The sequence below is a fragment of the Spermophilus citellus genome (genome assembly GCF_964194105.1).
Source record: "Spermophilus citellus genome assembly, chromosome: 2".
In the NCBI taxonomy this organism is placed as follows: domain Eukaryota; kingdom Metazoa; phylum Chordata; class Mammalia; order Rodentia; family Sciuridae; genus Spermophilus; species Spermophilus citellus.
The window spans coordinates 190134673-190158581 of record NC_138183.1 but is presented as its reverse complement, the minus strand read 5'-3'; the positions used below and the strand labels follow the sequence as shown (position 1 = coordinate 190158581).

Sequence of the window (23909 nt, the reverse complement as noted above, 5' to 3'; positions counted from 1 at the left end):
TAATAAACTCCAAAATTCAGGACAGTATTAACCTATGGGAATGAAGGGAAGACAATGAGAACAGGAGCAGTACATGGACAGCTTCAAATTAAGTTCATACTTTTAATGTCTTTTAAAGAATAAAGGCAAAAACAAGTAAACTGAAAGAAAAAGTCACAGCCTAGAAAATTTCAAAACTCCAGGGGTTAAAAAATAAAAATAAAATAAAAATCTTTCAGGAAGGAAAACCAGCTCACCTACAAAGGGACAAGAATCAGACTGACAGATTTCTCATCAGCAACAGTAGATGCTAGAAGATTAAAAAAAAAAAAAAAAAAAAAAAGCAATACTGTCAAAGTTCTGGGAAAAACTATTTGAACATTGGAACACAAATTCAATCTAAACCAGTCAGAATAGAGGACAAGATATATTTTCAGAAATGCAAGAATGCAAAGCTTACTACCCTGAGATCCTGTTTGGAAAAGATCTACAATAGCAGAAGAATGAACCTAATATGGAAAATGTAGGTATCAAGAACAGCAGTGAGGGCTGGGGCTGGGGCTCAGTTGCAAAGCACTTGCCTAGTACTCACCAGCACCACATAAAAAAAGAACTAAATAAAAACATAACTAAATAAACAAAATGTTTATCTACAACTAAAACATATTTTTAAAAAAGAACAGCAGTGAAAAAATAAACTTATCAAAACATAGTTAAATAACTGTTGAGAAATAATAGTTGAAGAAAAGGTCACTCCCCAAATGGAATTCAACTTAAATATCTCTACTAGAGAATTTTTCAAGATTAGGGTTGGGGATGTGGCTCAAGCGGTAGTGCACTCGCCTGGCATGCGTGCGGCCCGGGTTCGATCCTCAGCACCACATACAAACAAAGATGTTGTGTCCGCTGATAACTAAAAAATAAATATTAAAAAATTATCTCTCTCTCACTCTCTCTTTAAAAAAAAAAAAGATTAATGAAGACTCGCTTGGCGTGGTAGTGCACGCATGTAATCCCAGTGACCTGGGAGGCTGAGGCAGGAGGATTATGAGTTCAGAGCCAGCCTCTGCCACTTAGCAAGGCTCTAAGCAACTCATTGAGACCCTGTCTCTAAATAAGATACAAATGTGGCTCAGTGGTTAAGTGTCCCTGGGTTCAATCCCCAGTACCCTCCCCCAAAAAAGGTTAATCAAGACTCAAAAATTTTCAATCCAAACAACATGCTTACGGACTCTGTACTTCTCATCTACATAATGGACTCAGTCTACACTACCATATGTGCCATATGTGTCTATCTGGAGTAGCATTTCTATTTATATGAAGCTCCATTTGCTTCTTTGTAAGTGATATCCACTATCAATTCTCTATACTCACAGAATACAGCAATCTCCAAAATTACAACTTTTTTTTTGATAAATTTTGTTGAAGAAAGTTTTACCTATAGAATAGGATTTCAGGCTGGGGATATAGCTCAGTTGGTAGAGTACTTGCCTTGAATGCACAAGGCCCTGGGTTTGCTCCCCAGCACCAAAAAGAGAGAGAGAAAATATGACTGGGCACAAGGCCAGGATAGTTTACTAAAGCTAATTTTTTGTTGTTGTTGTTAATTTTTGAGACAGGATCTAGCCATATTGCCCATATTACCCAAGCTGGCCTTGAACTCAAGATTCTTTTGCCCTTAATCTATCAAGTAACTGGGACTCTTGGCATATTCTCTGAGTCAGTCTAGCATAAACCTAATTTTAAATACCTTAAGTACATAACTAAAGCACTCTAAAAAACTGTTCTTGCCGGTGTAACAAAACATGCTAAGTGTATATTTAACGTGTGTGTGTATATATATATATATAACATTTTAAATAATTCACACAAACCAAGAGAGTTGTGAAGTAATATATATTGCTATAATTTGTTTATTCAAAGTAAGCTTTTAACAAGCTATAAAATTAACACTGTAAATTCTTCCAATAGTACTCATATGTAAGTTACTAAATTCTGGAAAAAAATAATAAACCATGGGTCTTTTCAGTTGTTTCCTTGCTCAGTCAATGAACTATTAACTATTCATTCTATAGTGAAAAACCTGGAAATCATACAAAACTCTTCCTTCACATTAATCCATTCACTTATCAATTCTACCTGCAGTCTTTTTCAGATCTAGCCTTTCTTTTCATCCCCCCCAAAACACCAACTGCCCCAATTGATATTTCCCAAATAACACAACAATCTCTAGCTGGTTTCCCTATCCTCCAGCTGTACACTCTTGCAACAATGAAAAAATGCTAGTTTCAGAAATGAGAATTTCAGATCACCCTTGGTAGAAATCAGATAAAACAATTCAAAAAAGCTAGAATGGAAATTTTGGTTTGGGGTTTTAAGATGGTGTCTCTTGCTATGTTACCCAGGCTGGCCCTGAAAACACACGCATGCAATCCTCCTGTCTCAGCCTCCCAAGTAGCTGGGATTACCAATGTACGTACCCTACAGCACATAGCTCAAGATGGAAATTTTTTAAAGAGAAAAGTAATGATAACTTTTTTCTAAGATATCTAGGGAAAGATAAGAGAAAAACTGATTTTAACACTATACTCAGGATTCCTATACAAATAAGCTTAAATAAGTTAACAACATATGCTTTAGCATACAATTAAGACATAGTGCCCAAGAAAGGAGTTAAGAGATTCACTAAAGGGCTGGGGTTGTAGCTCAGCGGTAGAGCGCTTGTCTAGCATGTGTGAGGCGCTGGGTTCGATTCTCAGCATCACGTATAAATAACTGAATAAATAAAGGTCCATCAACAAGTTAAAAAATATTTTTTAAAAAAAGAGATTCACTAAAGATTTTCCATCTCAAACTTCTAAGGCACTTTATTATAAAACTTATAATGGGGCAGGGCGCAATGGCACATACCTATAATCCCAGCACCTCAGGAGGCTGAGGCAGGAGGATCACAAGTTCAAAGCCAGCCTCAACAACTTTAGTGAGGCAACTTAGCAACTCAGCAAGACCCTTCTCCAAATAAAATATTAAAAAGGGCTGGGGATGTGGCTCAGTGGTTAAGCACCCCTGAGTTCAATCCTGAATACCAAAAAAAAAAAATTAATTAAAAAAAAATACTTAGAATGGGAGGACCCAGGACACACCTGAGTCATTTTTCAAAAAATTAAATGGGTGAGAAAACAAGAAGTAGAAGATTTCTGTAATGGATCTTTACAAACAATACCCAAAAGTAATTGGAAGGTTATATCCTAAAAATGCCAGGCAAGCCAGGGACAAAAAGAGAAACTAAACATACATCAAAATATCCATTACAGTGGGCACAGCAGCACATGCCCGTGATCCCAGAGACTTTGGAAGTTGAGGCAGGAGGACTACAAGTTCAAGGTTCAGTCTTAGCAACTTAGAGAAACCCTGAGCAATTTAGCAAGACTTTGTCCCCCCAAAAAATAATAAAAATAATTTTGAAAGGCAGGGGGGCTGGAGTTGTAGCCTGTGGTAAATGCCCTTGGGTCTAATCCTCAATATCCAACAACAACAACAACAAAAGAACCCATTATTTCTAATTTGAAATACATTTCAATTAGCACTCAAGCATATTCTGCATGCTAAACATATGCTCCTATATGCTAAATAGCTCCTATATGCTCCTATGTGCTAAACAATCAACTAGCACTCTAGCATCTCCTATGTTAGAAATAAAGAGAAAATAAGACAAATGAACTCCTTATGAAACATACTGTCAGTCACATGTTGCCTTCAGTTAATGTACTATTATTTACTTTAAAGGTAAGAAAAATACACCTAACGCATTTATAACTCCCAATACAATTTTCTAACATGGTCTTAAGTTCCTCAATCACAAATCTTATCAAAAACCTGATGCCTACAGTTAGGCTGCAATTTCCTCTCTACACCATATTAATCTCAAACTTCTATGCATTTTCCCATGCTGTTCCTGCCAAGAATGCTTTTATTTTGGTACCAGAGATTGAACCCAGAGGTGCTTAACCACTGAGCCACATCCCGCCCCTTTTTTTATATTTTATTTAGAAACAGGGTCTCATTGAGTTGCTTAGGGCCTTCCTAAATTACTGAGGAAAGCTTTTGAACTCACGATCCTCCTGTCTCTGGAGCTGCAGGAATTATAAGCTCAGGCCACCACTTTAGGCCCAGGAATGCTTTTCCAATATCTAACCACTGAAATTTTCATAATCACCACAGTGATGTTATGACTTTCCCTGGGCAAAGATGAGTTCTTGTTCCTTTATATTCACATAACTCCTTGATATTCCTCTACCCAGTAGTTCTAATTCTGTAGTATTAATTGTTTAACTAGAATCATGCAAACAAGACCATGTGCACATGATACAAATAAATGCTGGGCAGACAGAAATACTTTAGAGTCAAGGACACAAGGAGAACCAAGATGGTGGCATGCACCTTTAGTCCCAGCTATTTGGGAGGCTATTAAAAGGATAGAAAACAATACACCATTCAAAGAAGTAAGCAAAAGACAGCTGGAGTAGCTACACTAATACTAGAAAAAAATAGAGCCCAGGACAAAATATCAAGAAAAACATCTGGACAAAAAAATAGGTGAGAATAGACATTCCTAGCTTCACACTAAAATCACTGATGCCAGCTCTTTAAATGATTATTCACAAGGGTTAAAAACCACTGAGCTAGCTGGGGGCTGGGGATGTGGCTCAAGCCGTAGCGCGCTCGCCTGGCATGCGTGCGGCCCGGGTTCGACCCTCAGCACCACATACCAACAAAGATGTTGTGTCCGCCGAGAACTAAAAAATAAATATTAAAAAAATTCTCTCTCTCTCTCTCTCTCTCTCTCTCTCTCTCTCTCTCTCTCTCTCTCCCCCCCCCCCCACTCTCTCTTTAAAAAAAAAAAAAAAACCACTGAGCTAGAAGAAAAATAAAAATCATTTCTTCAGTTAGGATATAACAGAAGTCATAACAGTAGGGGAACCAACCTAGAGACTTGGGGTGATACCATACAAAAACATTTTATATCTACAGGAAATAGCCTTACTTCAAAAAAATTCAAGAAGAAAATTATTTCCACATTTGAATACTACAGTTATCCTAAGCAATGATAAAGAACAGGTAAAGATTCGTGTCCAAGGCATTTCACTGAACCTATGAACTTGTATTTCTTTAGTTTCAATTTCACTCAAATATTATGCCTTTTAAAAAATATTTTTAGTTGTAGATGGATACAATATCTTTTATTTTATTTATTTACTTTTATGTGGTGCTGAGGATCGAACCCAGTGCCTCACACATGTGAGACAAGAATTCTACCACTAAACTACAACCCCAGCCCAAGTATTATGCCTTTTTAAAAACAGTAGATAATCTAAAAAGTTGGAAATTTTAACAAAAAAAAAAGTAAATGAATGGGAAAGCACACTAAAATAAGGCTCAGAAGCCTAGGGCAGGAGATGTAGCTCAGTGGTAGCATACTTATCCTTGGTTTAATCCCTAGCATCACAGAAAAAATAAAAAAAAATAGAAGATGGGAATAGAAAAGATAATTAAAGATGAAAGGGAAGATCCAAACCATGGGAAAGAAGCAAAGAAAAAAATGTGAGATACAGTTACCAAGATATAGTTATCAGAGGCTGGGGCTGCTCTCAGTGGTAGAGTACTTGCTTAGCATGCATGAGGCACCAGTTTCGATCCTCAGCACCACATAAAAATAAACAAAATAAAGGCATTCTGTCCATCTACAACTACAAAAAAAATAATTTTTTAAGGTATAGTTATCAGGGGATGTAACTCAGTGGTATAGTGCTTGCCTAGAATGCATAAAGCCCTGAGTTCAATTCCTAGTACCACCAAAAAGAAAAAAGAAAAGAAAAAGATATAGTTATCATGGTGAACCAAACCAGGTAAGAACAGAAGAGAATACAGTCTATGCGATGAAACCAAAGCTATGAAGAGTGGTGCAGTGGTGGCTCAGGAGCCACTCGGTAGGTTAAGACAGTAAGATCACAATTTGAGGCCAACCTCAGCAACTTAGCAAGACCCCTATCTCAAAATGAAAAATAAAAAGGGCTAGGGGTGTAGTAATCATAGTGTGCTGGTTTTCAAACCCCAGACCCCACCCCACCCCACCCTAAAAAGGCTATGAAGACCAAAAAAAAAAAAAAAAAAAAATACTGCAAGGCAAGGACAAATACATGATCATAGTCAACATTTATTAGACAAAAGACTCTTAAAATTAGGAACGTTATAGATTGTCTGAATTCAAATGACAGGCCAAATTAGTGCCACTATAAGACAGTTCTTTTTTTGTTTCTAATAAAGAAGAGCTTGGCAAAACAATAATGGGAATATAAATTAAGGACTATGAATTAAGCTCCATTGTGTTTTTGATAAATCAGTTATTCAATGTGTTACAATCTTGCTACACCCCAACTCCAAATACTAAAAGTAAATTATATTGGAACAACCCATTCTAATTTTTTTTCCCTAGGGGTTTTTTTTGTTTAATGTTTTTAGTTGTTGGTAGACCTGTATTTATTTTATTTTATTTATTCATATGTGGTGCTGAGAACCAAACCCAGTGCCTCACACACGCCAGGCAAGTGTGCTACCACATGAAAGCAGCAATTATATTTATTTGCAGAACCAAATGTGAGGTTGCTAAGGACAAAAGGAATAGAGAAAGTATCCAAATAAATTCCCTCACATATCTAACATACCAATGCCAAAGCCTCATAACCAATACTCTATTTTCCTTGTAAAACACTATGATGATCAAGGCACTTGATCCTGTATACTAGTAGGTTATTGTCTAGTATGTTCTCTTCCAACCCTCTGTCCTCTAAGTGACTCGAGGAAGTCTTTCAAGTTCCACCTTCAAGAAATACATCCTCTCCTGTGCAAATGAACAGCTTAACCACACATCCAACCTGATCCTCACCAAGACCTGGGAACCATGTGTCCAAATCAGATCTTAAATCAGCCTACTTGGATGAGACTTTGAGGCCAGCATAACAGCAATGCTAGAACAACTCTTCTTTTACTGCTAATTATTATGTCTCTTGGCCCCTATTCCAGTATTACCTTATGACAATTATTCAGAGAAACCCATGGTTACCCTTGAAGGAAAGAAATTAGTCCAATTTAATATCACCCTGAAGAGAAAAGCTTTTAGATTCACCTAACCAAAATAAAGTAATAATAAAAGAGTTATGTGTAAAATTATACAAATATTAAGGAAAATGCTCTACTGATAGCTTCATTTATACGACACTTTAAGCATTTAGTTGGTATTATACTAACTCTAAATGTGTTCTCCAACACAGAAATAATCATCTAATATATTTCTTCTTCAAATATTAGAATAGGAATTGGCAAAAAAAAAACGGAAATAGTAACAATAATAGAAAAGTGAGATTGAATATAAAAAGGGATTAAAAAACAGACTCGATAAGACTTGATAACAACATAAAAGTATGTCTGAGGTTAGTGTCTTATTATAGTTTTGATCTGGAATGTCCCTCAAAGTCTGATGTATCCAGAAGTGTGGCTTTTAGGCAATGGTTGAATTGCTAAAGTGCTCTGACCTCCTCAGATGATAGAATGAACTACTGGGAGGAAGGACCTAGTTGGGCCCTTTCCTCTTTTTCCTCCAACCTTCTCTCTTCCTCTCTCTGTCTCTGCTCCCCAGCTGCCATGAGCTGAACAGCCTTCCTCTGCCTACCCTTTCACCATGATGTTTCAAACTAAGAGATGGCTAACCAAGTACCTGATCCTCTGAAACCATGAGAAAATAAGTCTTTCCTCCTCTAAATTGTTTGTTTGTTAATTGTAGCAATACAAAGCTGATTAACATTGAAAATAGGTACCAGGGGTGGGGTCATTGCTGTGACTATATCTAACCATGTGGAAAAGTTGGGAAATGCAAGAGAAGACTTAGAATGTTGTAAGTAGAATTTAATGGGCAATTCTAGTGGGAGTTCAGAAAACCAGAAAGTCAATAGAAGAAGAATGGATAAAGTCTGAGATATCTCAGGGACTTCCTTGTGCCTACTCTGTGAGACTAGATAAGAGCTAAAAATAATTACCATCTATGTGCTCAATAAGAGTTACAAAGAACTTTCTCATGTAATATTTAACATAATTGTTTAAATGACCTCATAAATTAGGCATTACAGGAAAACTAAGTTATAAAAAGACTGTAGTTTAAGGGATATGTGGGTGTTAATAGGATAGCCAGGGTGCTGTGTGCAGATGTCAGTCAGGATGTTTGAGCAGAGGCATGGGCTGGAGAGGCATTTATGGGGCTGTGATCCTCCATGATAGCTGTATCATGGGTGTCCTGGCCACACTTAGAAAATGGTGGTAGAGGGACAAAAAAATGAATAAATCCAAAACATTGGGTCCAAGGTCCCTTTGAGCAGAATAGGACAGAACAGTGAGGGTGAAAGAAAAAAAATCAGAGTGGGAACTAGGACAGAAGGACCTTAAGAAGAAGAGATTTCAAGGGGCAGCATCTGGGTTCCCAGCCTGGGGCAGACCAAGGTGCTTAAAGTTTCCTGCATTTCTCTGTTTTATCTCCAGAGAGATGTGTTCCAATCTTAGCCTGGGGAGAAAGCCTATTTTCATGGGTTTGAAAGCATGAACAGCATCACAAATTGGATATTATTCTTATATCCACATGTTAGAGGAACACAGAGATTCAGCAAACACCTCACAATACTGAAAACCAACATGTTATGGTTTGGGTAAGAAGTGTCCCCCTAAAGCTCCTGTGTTAATATAGGAGGTGAAATGTTTGGACTGTAAGAGCTGTAACTTAATCCATGAATCCTAGTTTGAAAGGACTCGAGAGGGTGATAACTGAAGGCAGCTGGGGAATGGCTGGAAAAGGTTGGTCCACGGGGGCATGTCCTAGGAGGTTTATTCTTCACTGCAGCCCTTTCCCCTCTCTCTTTCTCTGCCTCCTGAACAACCATGAACAAAGCAGTGCTTCTCCACCATGCCGTCTGCCATGATGTTCTGCCTCACCTTGGGCCCAGAGCAGTGGACTCAGCTCACCATGGACTAAACCCCTGAAACCATCGCCAAAATAAACTTTTCATCCTCTAAATTGTTCTTGTCAGACATTTTGGTCACAAAGATGAAAGAGTGACCAACACAGAAATTGGTGCCAAGAAAGAAGTGAGATCACTGTTGTGACTAACCTATCATGTAGCTCAGAAGTCTACATGGAAATGTTTTGAAAAAAGTTTGAGAGAAGCTGGAGAAGCCTTAAAATTTTTGTGAGCAGAGCTAATGGGCAATTCTCGTGGGAACTCAGAAGACAAAAATGCTGATAGGAATATGGACTATATCTCAAGATTTCAGAGGGAAATTAGGACTCTAAAGGAATTGGACCAGGGGATATTAAAAGAACCTGTCTACATTTTGCCCATGTTCTGAAATTCCATGGGGCTAAATTTAAAAGTGATGGACTAGAGCTGGGGTTGTGGCTCAGTGGTGGAGCACTTGCCTAACACATGTGAGGCACTCGGTTTAATCCTCAGCACCACATAAAAATAAATAAATCAAATAATTGAATTGTGCCCATCTACAAATAAAAAAAAGTTTAAAAAATAAAATAAAAGTCATGGACCAGGCACAGTGGCACACACCTGTAATCCCAGCGGCTCGGGAGGCTAAGGCAGGAGGATCATGAATTCAAAGCCAGCCTCAGCAAAAATGAGTCCCTGTCTCTAAATACAATACAAATAAAAAAAAAAAAAAAAAAAAACAGGCTGGGGATGTGGTTTAGTGGTCAAGTGCCCCTGATTTCAATCTCCAGTACCCATCCACCCTCCAAAAAAGTGATGGACTAATTAATCTGAGGAGGAAATTTGAAGGCAGGGCAGTGGCAACACTACTGCTGGTAACTTTTAGCCAGATTTACTATGAAAATCAGGAGAAAAAGCCAGAGAGAAAGTTTTTTAAAACTTGAAGTTTGTCCAGAAAAAGAATGTGTAAAAAGAAGCCCATATCTTGCCACCATGTCCTCCAAATGCTGAACATCAGATACAGAGCTACAAGACTTGGTTGCCCTGTTGGGTTTCAGTACTGTTTTGGTCCATAACTCCCATATATCCATTCCCTAATTCTTTCCCTCTGGATTGGGAATGTTTACTCTGTGCCATAGTTTACTGGATGCGTGCAACTTCCTTCTGATTTTTATAGGATGGAATTTCAGTGCCTACCTCCTCTCTTCCACATTGGTATGAACATCAGGTAGCTAGCAGGCACTTCAATTATGGCATGCACAAGGGAAGGAACTTAAAATGGGTAAAAAGCAACCTTTCCAAATGGCTAAAGAGGGTGCAACTTTGGAGGTAGAGATCAGGAAATGGAAGTAGAGGGAGAAAAAAGAAGAGAAAGGATAGAGTGCCTGCTGTTTATTCTAGTTTATTCAATTTGACTAAAGGCCATTCTCAAAGTACAAGAATGAGGAAAATGTTTAAAATTTATCTAACATAAACCTAACTTAGATATAATAAATACTAAGCCAAACAAATTACAAATTAAAGCCTGCTAAAGTACAGATTATAAAGTGCACGTTATACTTGGTCTGCACACTTTTTTAAATCTTATTGCTTTACTGCCTTCACTGTTAAACTGCAAGCTCCATTAGGGCAAGAATCTTACCTATGTTGCTTATTAATGGATTCCAAGAGTGAAAACATACTTGGTACATAGTAGGATCTCAATTACTATTTGTTCAAATAAATAAATTTCTTAGTGGGGCATGGTGGCACATGTTTGTAATCCCAACTACTCAGGAGACTGAGTCAGCAGGAACACAAGTTTCAGGCCGACCTGGGCAACTTAGCAAGACCCTGTCTCAAAATAAAAATAAAATGGGTTGGGGATGTAATGCAGTGGAAGAGCACTTGCCTAGCATGTCCAAGGTCCTGGATTCAACTTCCAGTACCAAAGACTGAAAGAAAGAGAGGGGGAAAAAAAAAAACAAAACTTCTTTTTGTCAGGTACACTAATGCACACCTACAATGCCAGCTACTTGGGAGGCAAGACAGAAGGATCACACGTTTTGAGGCCAGCGTGGGTAATTTAGGAAGACCCTGCCTCAATTTTTTTTATTTTGTTTTAAAATTTTAAAATTTTGTATTAAAAATAAACATGTGGGCTGGGGATGTGGCTCAAGCGGTAGCACCCTCACCTGGCATGCGTGCGGCCCGGGTTCGATCCTCAGCACCACATACCAACAAAGATGTTGTGTCCACCGAGAACTAGAAAATATTGAAAAAAAAAATTCTCTCTCTCTCTCTCTCTCTCCTCTCTCACTCTCTCTCAAAAACAAAAAATTCTAAAAAAAAAATAAATAAACATGTTTGAAATTTTTATTTTGTGAATTTTTTTTTTTTTAATTTAAATAGCACAGGGCTGGGACTGTAGCTCAGTGGCAAGAGCGCTTGTCCACCGAGAACTAGAAAATATTGAAAAAAAAAAATTCTCTCTCTCTCTCTCTCTCTCCTCTCTCACTCTCTCTCAAAAAAAAAAAATTCTAAAAAAAAATAAATAAACATGTTTGAAATTTTTATTTTGTGAATTTTTTTTTTTTAATTTAAATAGCACAGGGCTGGGACTGTAGCTCAGTGGCAAGAGCGCTTGTCTAGCAAGTGTGAGGCACTGGGTTGGATCCTATAGCACCACACACAAATAAAATAAACGCATTCTGTCCATCTACAACTACAAAAAAAATTTTTTTAATTTAAATACCATGATAAATGTTATTTTTTAATTTAAAAATTTTATATTAAATTTTTAATGTATAAATGCTAACACAAATGAAAATTTTAAAACTAATGAATCAGCTTATTTAACAATATATAAATAATTTAGCCAAACATGGTATAAACTATTAACTATTATACATGTTATCCATAAATACTTAATATGTTATCCATATATACGTTGACAGACTTACTAGATATATATCACTTTTCAGTTGATATCCCTAGGACTATCTTTAAAGAAAAAACATATTTTTCTCTTAAAAAATAATATCCTCTCCAGGAAAGAAAAGATACTTAGGAGCCTTGGGTGCCAGCAATATCAAAGTCAATGTCCATTTTTATTTTTATCCATATCCCACAATCATCTGTCTCCAGTTAGGAAGAAGCAGGAAACTTCCTACCAAGTATAGAATTAGGATGACTTATAAAATAGAATGCAGGGAAAAGAGGATAAATCACCTCCTTAGATCACATTCATTTGTAATGCCCTTTTCCCATTCTAATGCCAACTACACCAACTACAAATCTAAATTTTTTTGCTGACAATTTAGCACATAAGTATAGTTTTCAAATAATAGTTCAAATTAACCAACAACTAGCTGTATACCCTTGAAAACTATCTCTGCATCTAGGTTTTCTTCAATGCAAAATAAAAGCAAAAAAAAAAAAAAAAAAAACATAATACAACAGTCCATTCTTTCTAGTTTCAAAATTCAATGACAGTCCCTAAGGCACAGATTTCCAAACTTTCTAAGTTCATGGCACCCTCAAGATCTCAGTAATTTCTCCCAGCAACTATAATAGTCCAAGAAAATAATAACAATTCCACTTATTAAGTAGCTGGTAGCCATTTTAAAAAGTAATCTACCTCAAGTGAAAAAATTCATGTTTTTACTTCATTACAAAATAACCACAATTACTTATGGAACATTTATTAATATTATACATCCCATACTTTCTCAAACCTTGGAATCAAAGTAGACACGACAGTCCTGTTTTCAGTTCCATGTTGATTTTAGTGATTTGGGAAAAGGGCTTTTTTTTTTAATATTTTAGTTGTAGACAGACATAATATCTTCATTTATTTATTTTTACATGGTGCTGAGGATCAAACCAGTGCTTCATGCATGTGAGGCAAGCGCTCTACCACTGAGCTACAAAGCCAGCCCTGGGAAAAGGGCATTGTAAGCCAGAAACACATCATATTAAAACTTAAAAGAGCTGGGGTTGTAGCTCAGTGGTGCAACACTTGCCTAACGAGTAAGGCACTGAGTTCGATTCTCAGCAAATAAGATCCATCAATAACAAAAAATATTTTTAAAAAAAGTATGAACAAACTTTTAGGAGAAAGATCACAACATGCTTAAGCAAGGACATATCAGAGAACTACAGTTTCCTCCACAGGATGTCATAATATACCAAAAATTTTTATAAACTTAAAATGGCACTGTTAGCACAAAATCATGGAGCCTGGTGCAAACTTCACGGCACTAGAACTGCCTTTTTTGTGTGTGGTGATTGAACCTACGGCCTTGTACATGCAAGGCAAGCACTCTACCATCTAAGCTATATCCCCAGCCTTAGAACTGCCTTTTTAAAATAACTATATAGAGAGCTAAACTCATTTAACAAAGACTTTTCACCATGAGCATAATAACTCAATACTATACTTATGCTCACAACATACTAAAAATTTAACATTTTGCTGGGCATGATAATACTGCCTGTAATCCCAGCAGCTCTGGAAGCTGAGGCAGAAGGATCTCAAGTTCAAAGCCAGCCTCAGCAACTTAGTAAGGCCCTAAGCAACTTAGCAAAATCTTGTCTCAAATAAAACACAAAAAAGGTTGGGGATGTGGCTCAGTGGGTAAGAGCCCCTGGGTTCAATCCCTCCTGCCAAAAAAATAAATAAAAATAAAAATATAACACTTTAATTTCAAATGCACTCCTATGTCTTATATTTGTAAAACATCTTGCAAAGGGTGGTACTGGGTTGTGAACTCAAGAGCATTCTGCCTCTGAAGTATATCCCAAGTCCTTTTATAAAATTTTGGAACAAGGGGCTGGGACTGTGGCTCAGTGGCAGAGTGCTTGCCTAGCATGTGTGAGGCACTTGGTTCAATCCTTAGTACCACATAAAAATAAATAAATAAAATAAAGACATGCTGTCTATCTACAACCACTATATATATATATATATATATATATATATATATATATATATATATATTTTTTTTTTTTTTTTTTTTGAGATGAGATCTCACTAAGTTGCCCAGGCTAGAGTCAAACCAGAGATCTTCTTGCCTCAGCCCCCTAAATCACTGGGATTACAGAAATGCACCACACCATAACTAGCTAAAAAATCATCTATACTGCCAGGTAGGGTGGTACATGCCTGTAATCACAGAGATTCAAGAGGCTAAGCCAGGAGGATCCCAAGTTCGAGGTCAGCCTTAGAAACTTAGCAAGGCCCTAAGCAACTTAACCAGAGCCTGTCTCAAAATAAAAAGGGCTTGCTGGCATGGTGGTGCACAACTAGCGGCTAGGGAGACTGAGGCAGGAGGATTTCGAGTTCAAAGCCAACCTCAGTAACAGCAAGGCACAAAGCAACTCACTGAGACTCTATCTTTAAATAAAATACAAAAAAGGGCTGGGATGTGACTTAGTGGTCAAGTGCCCCTGAGTTCAACCAAAAAAAACAACAACAACAACAAAAAAAAAAACCATAAGCACCTCTGGGTTCAAACCACGGTACTGAAAAAAAATAATATCATCTTTATTAAAATTTATAATAAGAATATTATTAAGTGCCTGATTTATTAAAGGATTTTTGAAACATTATTTCATTGGCTCCTCAGCTACTATCTCCACTTACTTAAGATACTGAAGTCCATATAAATTATTTATCCTACAACCTATGTCACAATGCTCAACACTAAAAATTTATGTGTTTTTCTAGTATACTAAAAACTCCTTCCCAAAAAGACTTAGTTGATTCAAGTCTTGTTTGCTGAATCAGTATAATCAACTATTTCATGTTACCTGATTATCATCAAAGTTCTGAAAATCTTTTCTCTGCACAGTAATGGCATTTCACCTGCAGACTTTTCATTGCCAAGTGTCTTGAACTATATAACATTAATTAATAATTACTCTTAGATCATCTTATGACAGGATCTATTATTATGAGTCCCCTAAGCTACTATACCAATGGTAATGCAGTGGCTGAGCTAAACAACTCCTCCTGGTCCAGATTATTTCCCATTTTTACTTATCTGGTGGCTCAATATTCACTACTAAAATAAACTGAACAATATTCCTATACATAAAATGCCATCCCCAAAAGCCTATGCCTGCCTCTTAATTTGGTCAAGTAAATACTCAAAACAATTTACCAGCAATTCTTTCCCTAAATTTCCAAATTTTTCTCTCTTACACACATTACAATCATTTCTCATAATATCCTAAAAGCAACTTACTAAGGCATCTTACTTCACAATAACTATTTTCTTTAAAAAAAAAAAAGTGTAAATACAATTTTATAATGAAATCACTACATTGGGAGCTCAATTTCCAAAGAAATTCTGCAGAAAGTCTTTGCATACAGTAATTAATCACTCCTATTTTCACTATTTTTTTAATTAGCCTTTTATAAGCCAGTTTATTAAGAGTAGAGATGTACACAACTAAGAAGAGATATTGACCCATACTATAACTGTCTGTATTAATGTGAGTCACTGATGACCATAACATCATACAGGTAATATTTTGAAGAACTTCCCACTTGGGCTCTTCCTAGCAATGTAAATATATTAACAAAACCTAATTCATTTCCATAGATAATTAAGGAGCGAATCTGCTTTCTTGGAAAGGAATCAGTTATTTGCTTTATACAATACCCAGTACCCAGTCCACTTTGGCCACCTAATACAAACCAAAAAGAAGAAAAAAAAAATTTGGAAAGCGTTTCTCCTCCAGTCAAGGGCTGTTTCCAGATAAAGAAACAAACAAGGCTTTTCTGAGGAGGGAAAATGTGCAGAAAAGGAAAAACACGGATCAGGAACAAATAGGAGTAAAGTGTGAGGGCTGTAGGCAGCAGGCACAGCGCTGAGATGCTCCAGCAAAAGAACCAGCAGCAGCAGCAGCAGGAAGTTTCAATGGGGCCGGGCAGAGCATGCGCTCTGCACCCGCGCGGTGGCCTTATGTGGAAGGAGCAGCACTTGCGAACACCAATAATAGACCAGCGGCACCAGAGAGAGAAACATGAGCAACAAGCACCTTCTTCAACTGTTTCCCCCGCCGTCAGAGCCCCTCCTCCAGCCTACAGACTAACCACCCCACCCCACCCTGCAAATGGGAGGGCTACTTCTTCTTTCCCTAAAGCCCTGCTGCCGAGATTAAGGGGGAAGGGACTGGAAAAGTGAGGAGATGCTTTTCTATTATTTGGGGGGAGGTGGGTAGAGGAAGGAGGAAAACTATGGAGGAGAAATTAACCCTCTCCGCTCCAAACTGGAGAAGCTGAAACGACTTCATTCCCTCCTACAGGAGAATGGAAGAGAACATCCTCCACTGCGGGAGGAGCAGACCTCCCTACACGGAGGAAGGAGTTGGGGGGTTAAACTAGACCTCCAGGGGAAGAGAAGAGGGATAAGCCGACTCTCTCAGGGGAGTTCCCACCAGAGGGAGGGAGAGTCGAGTGTTCGCCAGCCCCCACCAACTCAGGTGGAGGGAGATAAGGGGGCGCCCCGAGAAGACGGGCCCAGCCTCCCCAGAGACGGTCAGGAGAATTGGTGGGAGGAGGGGAGGAGGAGAAAAGCGCAAAGCTGGCCGGAACCAGCGCTCCCCTTCCCCCGCCACCTAGAGGGAGAAGGGGTGGGGAACCGGCCCCGCCGCAGGGGAGCAGTCCCAGGGGCGGCAGACCAGCACAATGACCCCTCCCCGCCCCCAGCCCACACCTAGCCCGCGACGCCCCCACCTCTGCTCCCCGCCGGGCGCAGTGGCCCCGGGAGGCCTCCGCCCCGCCTCCCCACTGCCCAGGACCCCCGGGGCTACGCGGAGAAGACGGACTGAGCGGAGCTGCGCCCCAAGAAGAAGACTGGGGCTCCGAGGCCCAGAATGTCTACGAAGAGCGGAGAGAAGGAGCGCGCCAGGGCCGCTTCCCGCCGGGCGTTCGGGCCCCAGGCTTACCTTCTCCGTTGCCGACGTCCGGCGGCGGCGCCTGCAACACCCGCTCCAGCTCGGGGAACGGCAACTCCGGCAGGTCTAGCAGCGGCCCATAGCGCTCCAAGAAGGAGCAGACTACGGCGAAGTTGGGGCACGAACCCGGGCAACCCGGAGGAGCCATCGCCGCCGCCGCTGCCGCCGCCGTCGCCATTTTGAACTGGAGGATGGAGGAGGAGGCGGCGATGGGGGGGCGGGGGAGTTGGGGTGCCGAGGAATGGCAGGGCAGCCTTACGGACGACAGGAGGCGCACCCGAGTGGACTCCCCTGCGGATCTGAGCGTCTCAGGGACGGCGCCGCGATCCCACAATACAACGGCGGCCCAGAGCAGTCGAGAACCAAGTCAGACAGGGGACAGAGAGGCGCTCCGTGCCTTTCACTTTCCGCCCTCTTTCCGCCGGGTTCCCTCCCTCTACTTCTCCCCTCCCACTTGGGGTTTGCCACAGCCTCGTGTGACAGGGGGAATGAAAACAAGGGAAATGGGGCGGGGAGGCGGGCGCAAGTTGGAGGGGCGGGACTCTCAGGAACAGTGGCCAATAGAATTGAAGGGGCGGGGCTTCTGGTGCAGACAGGCTGAAGGCTTGAGAGCTGGGGAACCCCTGATCCAGAACTACGGAGCTCCCCGAAGTGAAAGGTAAAGAAAGCACGGAGCCATCTCGGCAAGCAACTCTGAAAAGAGAGTCATTGCGTGAGTTTTGGAGGGAATCCGGCCACGAAATAGTGGGAGAAGTTGAGGAGAGAGAATAAGCGTAAAAAGAGAAGAATGTGGTTGGGAGGGGCAGTATTGTGGGAGGAGGTCCGGGAGAGCAAAGGTAGCAAGGTGTCATAATTATGGGTTGGGATGGAACCGTTGTAAGAAGTCTGTGAAAGTTTGCTGAGAGATATTGCTCTCTACCAGGGTATAAGAATCACCTTAGCTAGAAAAGCCATTCTGAGAGCTCTGCTGAGGGACCAGTGCCTAAGGGGACGGGACTCTGTGGGGACCAGAGTAAGGAGTTGGGCCCTGCTAAGCGATGAGTCGAAGGCCCCCCAGCCTCTACAGGGGAGTCAAAGTGCGAAGGCACGGGGCTCTGATGAGGTTATCAGGGGTTGAGGGACCAGGGTCTGAGGGGAAGAGGCCCTGTGGGACCTAGGGTCGGAGGATAGGCTAGCATTCCACAAGAGAGAGAACGTGATAGATGATGGTAGAACAGCAAAAAGTTTGTTAGAAGACAGGATACCAGTGACGTTAGTCCACGAAGAATCCCAGAGAAAAAACACCAAGAATGTAAAATGGAATGTGCAAGTGCAGGAGCTATATATAATACATCATGATTAGGAGCCGGAGGTTTGGATTCAGCCAAACTTGAAACTTACCAGGACCACTTTCTGACATCCTGAAATTTCTTCATTTCTTAGAACTTATGCAAAATGGGTGATAAAAGCACCTACATTTACAAGTTTACCAGGTAATTGACAGTAAAGTGATTAGCACGATGCCCTGGCATAGTTTAAGTACTTAAAAATATCCTCTGCTAGCCCAGTGCATGGCTTTAATCCCAGAAACTGGGAAGACTGAAACAAGAGGATCTCAAGTTCGAGGCCAGACTTAGCCAGGCCCTCAGCAACAAAAATTAAAAAGGACTGGGCATGTAGCTCAGTGGCTAATCATCCCTGGATTCAATTCAATCCTCATTTTTTTCCTCCCTCCTAAAACTATATATATCTCCTCCTAAAACTACATATATATATATATATATATATATATATATATATATACATATATATACACACATACATACATATATATAGTGTGTTTATATATATACATAGTTTGTATGTATATATATATAGAGAGAGGAGGGGGGGAGTCGTTGTTGTTACCAAAGGAAGGTGTATAACTTGATTAAATTCAGCTCTATTTATTTTGTCTACAACATATTACCTTAAGGCAAAATTTTCAGAGCGCATTTAAAACTTACATAGCATCTACTTCCTAAACCTAAAATTTAAAGCAAGATACAACTCAAACCACATAAAATAGTAGAATCTGTGACTTAAAGGAATATAAAGAAATACATTGGCAAATTATTATTTCAAAACTTTGGGAAATGGTTGCACAGTTAATTTTGTTCTGCATTTCCAGGTCAAAAAAAAAAGGAAGGGGAAGGAATAACCATAATTACATCATTTTCATTATCTAAAGAAAGAAATATTTAGTCAGACAGTACTCTTGTAATCCCAGTGGCTCAGGAGACTGAGGCAGGAGGATTGAGAGTTCAAAGCCAGCCTCAGCAAAAGCGAGGCACTAAGCAACTAGGTGAGACCCTCTCTCTAAATAAAATACAAAATAAGGCTGGGGATGTGGCTCAGTGGCCAAGTGGCCCTGAGTTCAATGCCTGGTACCCCCCCCCAAAAAAATAGAGACAAAGAGAAGAAAATCCATAAGAGAAAATTATTACCTAAAATAATGATTCTTAATATATAAAATATATAAAACATATATATATATATATATTAGTACATAAAACCTCTTCAAATGAAAAAAATTCTTTTGAAACTGGGCACATATTTCTGAAATTTCCAATTTAAAAAATGCTGATGTAAGAAATTAAAGTCTAAACAACCATGTGCATATACTTAATGCTACTGAAGTATATATATTTATATACTTACAAGTAAGTATATAAACTTACTTAAATGATAAGTTTTATGTTATATGTATATTTTACCACAATAAAAAAAGTTTAAAAAACAAGGAAAAGCCTTACTTTCAGAAAGAAAGTGAATTATAAGTGCTAAAATATTGTTTTAAAGCAATTACTGAACTGAAACACAAAATTAAAACATTTTGATAAACTCTCAAATTGAAAAGTATATTAGACCTGAGGATCTGAAGGCCCCAGTTTAAGAAAAATCTGACTCAGAAACAGGTGTTTTGTGGAACGATACCTCCAGAAAAACAAGAACAAACAAAAAACTCCTCATAATCATTACCTAATGTACCTTAAATAAAAGCCAGATACATAATATTGTAAAATTAAATCATTTTTGTGAAGGAATTTCTGTGGAAAGAACTTTCCAACCAAAGAGAATATTTTAATTGCATATCATTATATTAACCTTAACCAAATTTCTGCCTTTACTGTCAACACCTCCTCCCCTAAGTTTCTAAAAAAGAAAATATTTATTACTATAGTTTTCTTTTCTCTCTGCTCACACTGTTATTCAAAGGGAAACTAATAAGTCTAGAGTTTCAACCTTTTCTAGTCCAAAGTGGCTTGGGAACAAAGTCCTTGGGTGTCAGAAAGTATATACACCCCAAAGATAAGAGATGTTTTACTATAAAACAAGGTTTAGGTCATGCCTTCACAAAGTCTGTTCTTGAAAAGGAAATAAAGAATATTCATCCATAATGTTACCTACCATCTCTTACCTTTCTAGGCTAAAAGAAATAGCGGGTTACAGAAGTCTAATTCCAATTTATGTAATTAAATAACTGATTTATATTTATCAAACTTGAATGTAAATCTACAAAAAGTAGCTGCTTTTTAAATACAATATGTTGCTATTTCTATGAAAAAGCCTTTAAATAAGCATCAGATTACTCAACTTTATTTTTGAATAAGAAATTTGTTAAGATAGTTCAAATTTCACACTCTTTTAAGGAAAAAAATTCCACTTAAAATTAATGGTTATTCAAAAGACCAAAGTCAAAAACAACACAAACATTTATCCACAGAAAAGTTTATAAATTATTTTTTTAATTTTTTTTTAATATTTATTTTTTAGTTCTCGGCAGATACCTCATCTTTGTTTGTATGTGGTGCTGAGGATCGAACCCGGGCCACACGCATGCCAGGCAAGCGCGCTACCGCTTGAGCCACATCCCCAGCCCAAGGTTATAAATTATGATATTCCTGTAATAGACTACTACACATGCTGATACACACTGTTGACAAATACTATAACAAAGGTACATCTCCACAATTTGTTGAGTGAAAGAAGACAGAAAAGAGGTACCATACAATTCCATCAATGTGGAAGTCAAATTAATCTATGGAAATAGAAATTAAAATAGTGGTTTCCCTTGAGTTTGGAAGGGAATGTCTAGAAAGGGCACAAGGAAGACTTTGTAGATACCTTTTTATTTCAATTGGCAAGTTTGTCAAAATTCATTGAACCAGAAACAATATCTATACATCAAAGTAAATGTTGTTATGCCTCAATATTAAAATTGGTTTACCAATATTAAAATTGGTTTACCCCTATGTATTTCCAAATAGCATTGGTAGCCATCAACCTTTCATCAGAACAATTTATACATTTTTTTTATTTGGTTCTGAGGAATGAATTTGGAGTCTTATTTATATTAAACACACACTGTACCATTGAGCTATACACCAAACCCCAATTTATATGTATGTTATCTTTGCATTTGTTACATAATTTTTACTTACAGATACTGTAAGCTTGGTAAATTGTATATTGAGGTGATTAATTTCAGTTGTGGAGCCAGTTTGGGGAATTCCTAATTCATAGTGAACTAATTAGTTTAAAACTTACTTTCAAAAACAAAAAAAAGTTAAGTGTAGCCCTGTGAGGTGGCACACGCCTATAATCCCAGTGGCTTGGGAGATAGAGGCAGGAGGATCTGGAGTTCAAAGCCAGCCTCAGCAATTTAGTGAAGCACTAAGCAACTCAGTAAGACCCTGTCTCTAATAAAATACAAAATAGGTCTGAGGATGTGGCTCAGTGGTCAAGAGCCCCTGAGTTCAATCCCTGGTACCCCCCCCCAAAAAAAAAAAAAAGTTAAAGAGTATGCTAGGGTTATAGCTCAGGAGTAGAGGGCTTGCTTAGCACAAATGAGGCACTGGGTTCAATCCTTAGCACCACCTAAAAATAAATAAATAAAGGTATTGTGTCCAACTACAACTAAAAATATATACATAGTTTTTAAAAAGACATTCCTTGAAGATAGAGACATACTGTAACAATTTTTGCTCCAGAGTTAGCAGACTACCAATACTTTTTACTAAGTACTTGCCAAATTCCACAATTGTTTGAACCACTTTCTTAAAATATGCATCTTTAATATATATATATATATATATATATATATATATATATATATATATGTATATATATATATATATATAAACTGTTTCTGTTTCTCTGAAGAACCCTAATATAAGCACCTTTTAGTTGTTTAACTTACTAGCTGTCTTGGTCCTTTTTATGTTGCTATAACAAAACATCTGTGACTGACTAATTAATAACACGAAAGAGTTTATTTGGACTCATGGTTCTGGAAGTCCAAAAGTTTGGTAGTGGCAACTGCTTAGAATCTGGTGCAAGCTACATGATGCTCCATGCATGGTGAAAAAGTAGAAAAGGAATCCAGTGCCGGACACTGTGGTGTACATCTATAATCTCAGTGTCTCCAGAAGGCTGAGGCAGAAGGATCTCAAGTTCAAAGCCAACCTCAGCAACAGCAAGGTACTAAGCAACTAAGTGAGACCCTGTCTCTAAATAAAATACAAAATAGGGCTGGGGATGTGGCTTGTGGTCAAGTGCCCCTGAGTTCAATCCCTGGTACTCTCCCCCCAAAAAAGGAAGAGGAATCCAGCATTTGCTAAAAGAAAGGGCGGGAACAAAGGAGCTGACTTTATTTTGTAGCAACCCACACTTAGAAGAATTTAACCATCTCACAACAAAGACTCCATCCATCTTAAAGGCCCTCCCTCCCAATACCTCTGTGTTGACAACCAGATTTCAACATGAATTTTAGCAGGGACAAACCACATTCAAACTATAAGTACAATGATAGAATTTACATTTAATTCTTAGTTGAAATGTCTCTTTATTAAGATTCTATATTCATTTAGTCATTGACATAATGTATAAAAACTTCTTTATGGGGCTGGGGATGTGGCTCAAGCGGTAGCGCACTCGCCTGGGATGTGTGTGGCCCGGGTTCGAGCCTCAGCACCACGTACCAACAAAGATGTTGTGTCCGCCGAGAACTAAAAAATAAATATTAAAAATTCTCTCTCTCTCTCTCTCTCTCTCTCTCTCTCTCTCTCCTCTCTCACTCTCTCTTTAAAAAAAAACTTCTTTATATATATATATATATATTATTTCCTTTATAATAGTTTCTTTGAAATCTTTACTAAACCACATATCTGATAACACTTAGATACAATTTCAGTTGACTGAGTATGGGTAACACTTCTTGGTTTCTTTGCATATATTATAATTTTTTGTTAGAAATTGGACATTTTATTTTTTTATATTTTTGTTGTAGATGAGCACAATACTTTTATTTATTTTTATGTGGTGCTGAGGATCGAACCCAGTACCTCATAACTGTGAGGCAAGCACTCTACCCCTGAGCTACAACCCCAGCCCAGAAATTGAACATTTTAGAAGTATTGTAGGAAGTCTTGAAAGTTGTTGTTATTTGTGTGTTCAGTCATGTGCCTAAGATACTAAATATCTTAGTCTGTTTTGTACTGCTACAACAAAATAACTGAGTCTGGATATTTATAACAAACACAAATTTATTTCACACAGTTCTGGAGGTTGTAAAATCCAAAATCAAGGGACCAGCGTCTACAAGGATTTTCATACTTCATCATCTTATGGGAGAAAGCACCACGTGGTAGAAGGGCAAAGAGAGGGCAAGAGGGAGAGAAATAAAATTGAGCCAAACTCATCTCTTTATATAGAACCTACCTCTGTGATAATAAACCACTTCTCCAATAATGGCAATCTATGAGGACAAAAGCTAATCACTTCTTAAAGGTCCTAATCATAGCCAAATAGCTTATTTAAAAGTCCCACCTCTTAATACTGCTACAATGGCAATTAAATTTCTATGATGGTTTTGAGAGAATGACATTCAAACCATAGCACAAAATCTGTGAATTTTATCTCCCA

At 38.4% G+C, this 23909-nt stretch overlaps 2 protein-coding genes across 3 annotated transcripts in view; one reads left to right on the top strand and one right to left on the bottom strand.

Moving 5' to 3' along the window:
• Positions 1-17370, bottom strand: part of RSF1 (remodeling and spacing factor 1) — a 172458-nt gene extending 155088 nt beyond the window's left edge. The window contains exon 1 of the mRNA XM_081280016.1: positions 16956-17370. Within this exon, the coding sequence (XP_081136142.1) occupies positions 16956-17142 (187 nt within the window). The 5' untranslated portion in view covers positions 17143-17370. The remainder of the gene's footprint in view (positions 1-16955) is intronic.
• A 114-nt stretch (positions 17371-17484) lies between these two features.
• The window catches only part of AAMDC (adipogenesis associated Mth938 domain containing), a 38366-nt gene continuing 31941 nt past the window's right edge, over positions 17485-23909 (top strand). The window contains exon 1 of one of the 2 annotated variants that reach the window (XM_081280031.1): positions 17485-17622. The gene's annotated coding sequence lies outside the window, so the exon portion shown is untranslated. Of the gene's footprint in view, positions 17677-23909 lie in introns of both variants that reach the window. The other variant, XM_081280030.1, reaches the window with a different exon arrangement.